Source organism: Halyomorpha halys, unplaced genomic scaffold (genome assembly GCF_000696795.3).
Source record: "Halyomorpha halys isolate HHAL.00 unplaced genomic scaffold, Hhal_1.1 Scaffold1763.1, whole genome shotgun sequence".
NCBI lineage: Eukaryota > Metazoa > Arthropoda > Insecta > Hemiptera > Pentatomidae > Halyomorpha > Halyomorpha halys.
Genome location: NW_027105544.1, coordinates 15,547 through 17,999, shown reverse-complemented (window position 1 = coordinate 17,999; position 2,453 = coordinate 15,547). Strand labels below are relative to the sequence as shown.

Here is a 2,453-nt window from a genome sequence, read left to right as displayed (position 1 = left end):
GTACATAACTACAAACATCCTTCGCGGACCTCAGAAATAATCAGTGGTAGGATTCTACCACCGGCCCCAAACGATTTAGTACGCCTCAGTTTCTTTTTTCGTAACAGAAAAAATATCCAAGGAATAAAATTGTCCTACTTAAACGAACGTACGAAATACATCGTTATTATCGGATACATCATACTCCTCACAAACATTAAAACTTTGTATGTACAAGAGGTTTCCATTAGAACGCCAGCGCTGCCTGCCGCTCATCAAGTGCAATTCTTCGTTGCTCTAAGTAAAAGAAGACTTTCCTCTTGGATGCAGGTCTCATCTTGATTAGGTGTAGATTTGGCAAATGCCTTCCAGCAGGAGAGTACCCGGAGAAGGAACTATCTAATATGCCCATTATTCACAGAACAAGGTGAGCATGAGGTCAGTGGGCGTGCACTAAAAATATAGTATTTAAATTAGAAGACGTTTTTTCTCAACAATTTATTAACACTACGGATTTTCTGTTAAATTTTAAAACAAGATTTTAATATTATTCTAACACGAAAAATGTGAGGAAAATTAAATAGGTTTATTAAAGTTGAAAGATTTTGAACTTAATCGACACTCAAAACTGTTTATACATTTCATCTTTCACTGTTTGGAAGTCTTCCCCCACCAACTCAAACAGAGAGGGAAATAATGAAACATTTGCGCATGTTCGGTATAAGAAACAATGTCCATTGATTAAAGTTGTCTTGCTTTAGCGTGTGTACACTGTTAGCTTACAATGTAACTTTTACAAAACTTTAAAACCTCGAATGAACACAAGAATTTTCCTAAGAATCGTACGGTGGTTATTGCTTGGTTACAGACATAATAAAGAAACAGTTTATTGAATGTATTGACTATTGTAAACACTACTTATAACGTATGGTTATAAGCCGAATCTTCCCATTGTCGAATTTTCTGCATCCATCCGAAGCGATGCGCACCGGAACTCCGTAGAATTGGAACCACAATTGGAGAGGTGCCACTCTCTCCTTCCGACGGTTAGTCCTGCACCTGGTGCGCTATTGCCGCCTTGCTGAAGATAGTAATCATGGTTATCCATTTATATCCTCTCCATGTAAAAGTATCAATCTGCAGATCGTTGAGCTGTGCATCTGGGGTATGTGTTTCTTCTTGTTTCCCTGTAGGTCGGTTTCTGTAATATTTCGTGCTTAGTCAAACTTTGCAATTTTCTACGATTTCTGCGATTGTCTTCTTTATCCCCCACCAAAAGTTCCTTCTTTTTAACGCTTGCAGTGTTTCCGAGATACCGCGGTGATTTGTTTTGCCCTGATAATACTCGACATTCACTTCTCCCTGGCATTCGTATTCTCGCAGGATCTTCACCATCAGCATGTATCTGGCGAATGTCCTGTCTATTCCTATGTGTTCATCAAGCCATAGCCGCTTGATCTTCTCCCAAATGGTTTCATTCCCAACGTGACACTTTTCTCCAAGCTTCGTAGCATTGTTCAACGTTCTACAGATGTAGTCACGCCTGGCTGTGACCGAATTGTCGTGATATTGATCCTCCCATACTTGCTGCACTCAACTTGAGCAATCCAGTAGTCCTCGTCTTCCATACAATCTGCCGCCTCTTGTCGTTTATCATGTCCTCCAATTCCTCAATATCTACTGGTCTTCCTTCCTCCGAGCTCTCGTTAGACGAAGATTCCTCCCTATCATCTTCCTCCACCACATTCTGTTCTTCTTCCTCTTCCGATGTCCACTCCCGCAGGAATTGCCTAGACTGTTCTGCGGCCTCCTCTTATACTGCTTTTACTGTAATTGCTTGAGACAACCACAGGGTACCACATTTTCTTTTCCTGGTTTTCCTGGCATAATATGCCCATGTTATATTGTGCTAGGAGCTCCTTTCAATGCGTAATCCCAGCTGAAGGTTTCTTCAACTTCACCACCCATTTCAACCCTTTTGGTCAGAGTGTACACTAAACCTTCTGCAAAACACATAAGGTCTAAAGTGGTCAATAGCCCATACTATTCCCAAGAACTCTCGTACCAACGCACTGTATATGATCTCCGTATTCCACCATTGGAGTGATGATCACCTTTCTACTTTTTTCAGAAGATTGTCGAGTGGGATGAGGTACTCAGCCATATCTGGCACATATCTCCGGTGAAAATTTATTCACAGCTTCCTCCGAACTAAATCCCTATGCACTAACATCTTCTGCATTGCTGCAAGTTTATCCGCGTCGGGTTTGACTCCTTCCCTGGAAATTGTATGACCCAAAAAAATTATTTGTTCCTGCCCTAAAGATGATTTCTTCCCCAATAATTTGAGCTCAAAGTGCCTGATTCTCTGGAATACGCTGTGTTCTATGTGAACATGTGTAAATCTTGTACATGTTCGGCTTCGTTCTTACTGAACACTAGAAGATCATCGCTATAAATCTGACATACAGATT

General features: G+C 40.9%; 1 protein-coding gene across 1 annotated transcript in view; it reads right to left on the bottom strand.

Moving 5' to 3' along the window:
* Window positions 1-1,026: 1,026 nt before the first annotated feature.
* The window catches only part of LOC136796855 (zinc finger Y-chromosomal protein-like), a 5,138-nt gene continuing 3,711 nt past the window's right edge, over window positions 1,027-2,453 (bottom strand). Inside the window, exons 3-4 of the mRNA XM_067051807.1 lie at window positions 1,325-1,526; window positions 1,027-1,180 (exon numbers count right to left, since the gene is read on the bottom strand). Coding sequence (XP_066907908.1) covers window positions 1,027-1,180; window positions 1,325-1,526 — 356 coding nt within the window. The remainder of the gene's footprint in view (window positions 1,181-1,324; window positions 1,527-2,453) is intronic.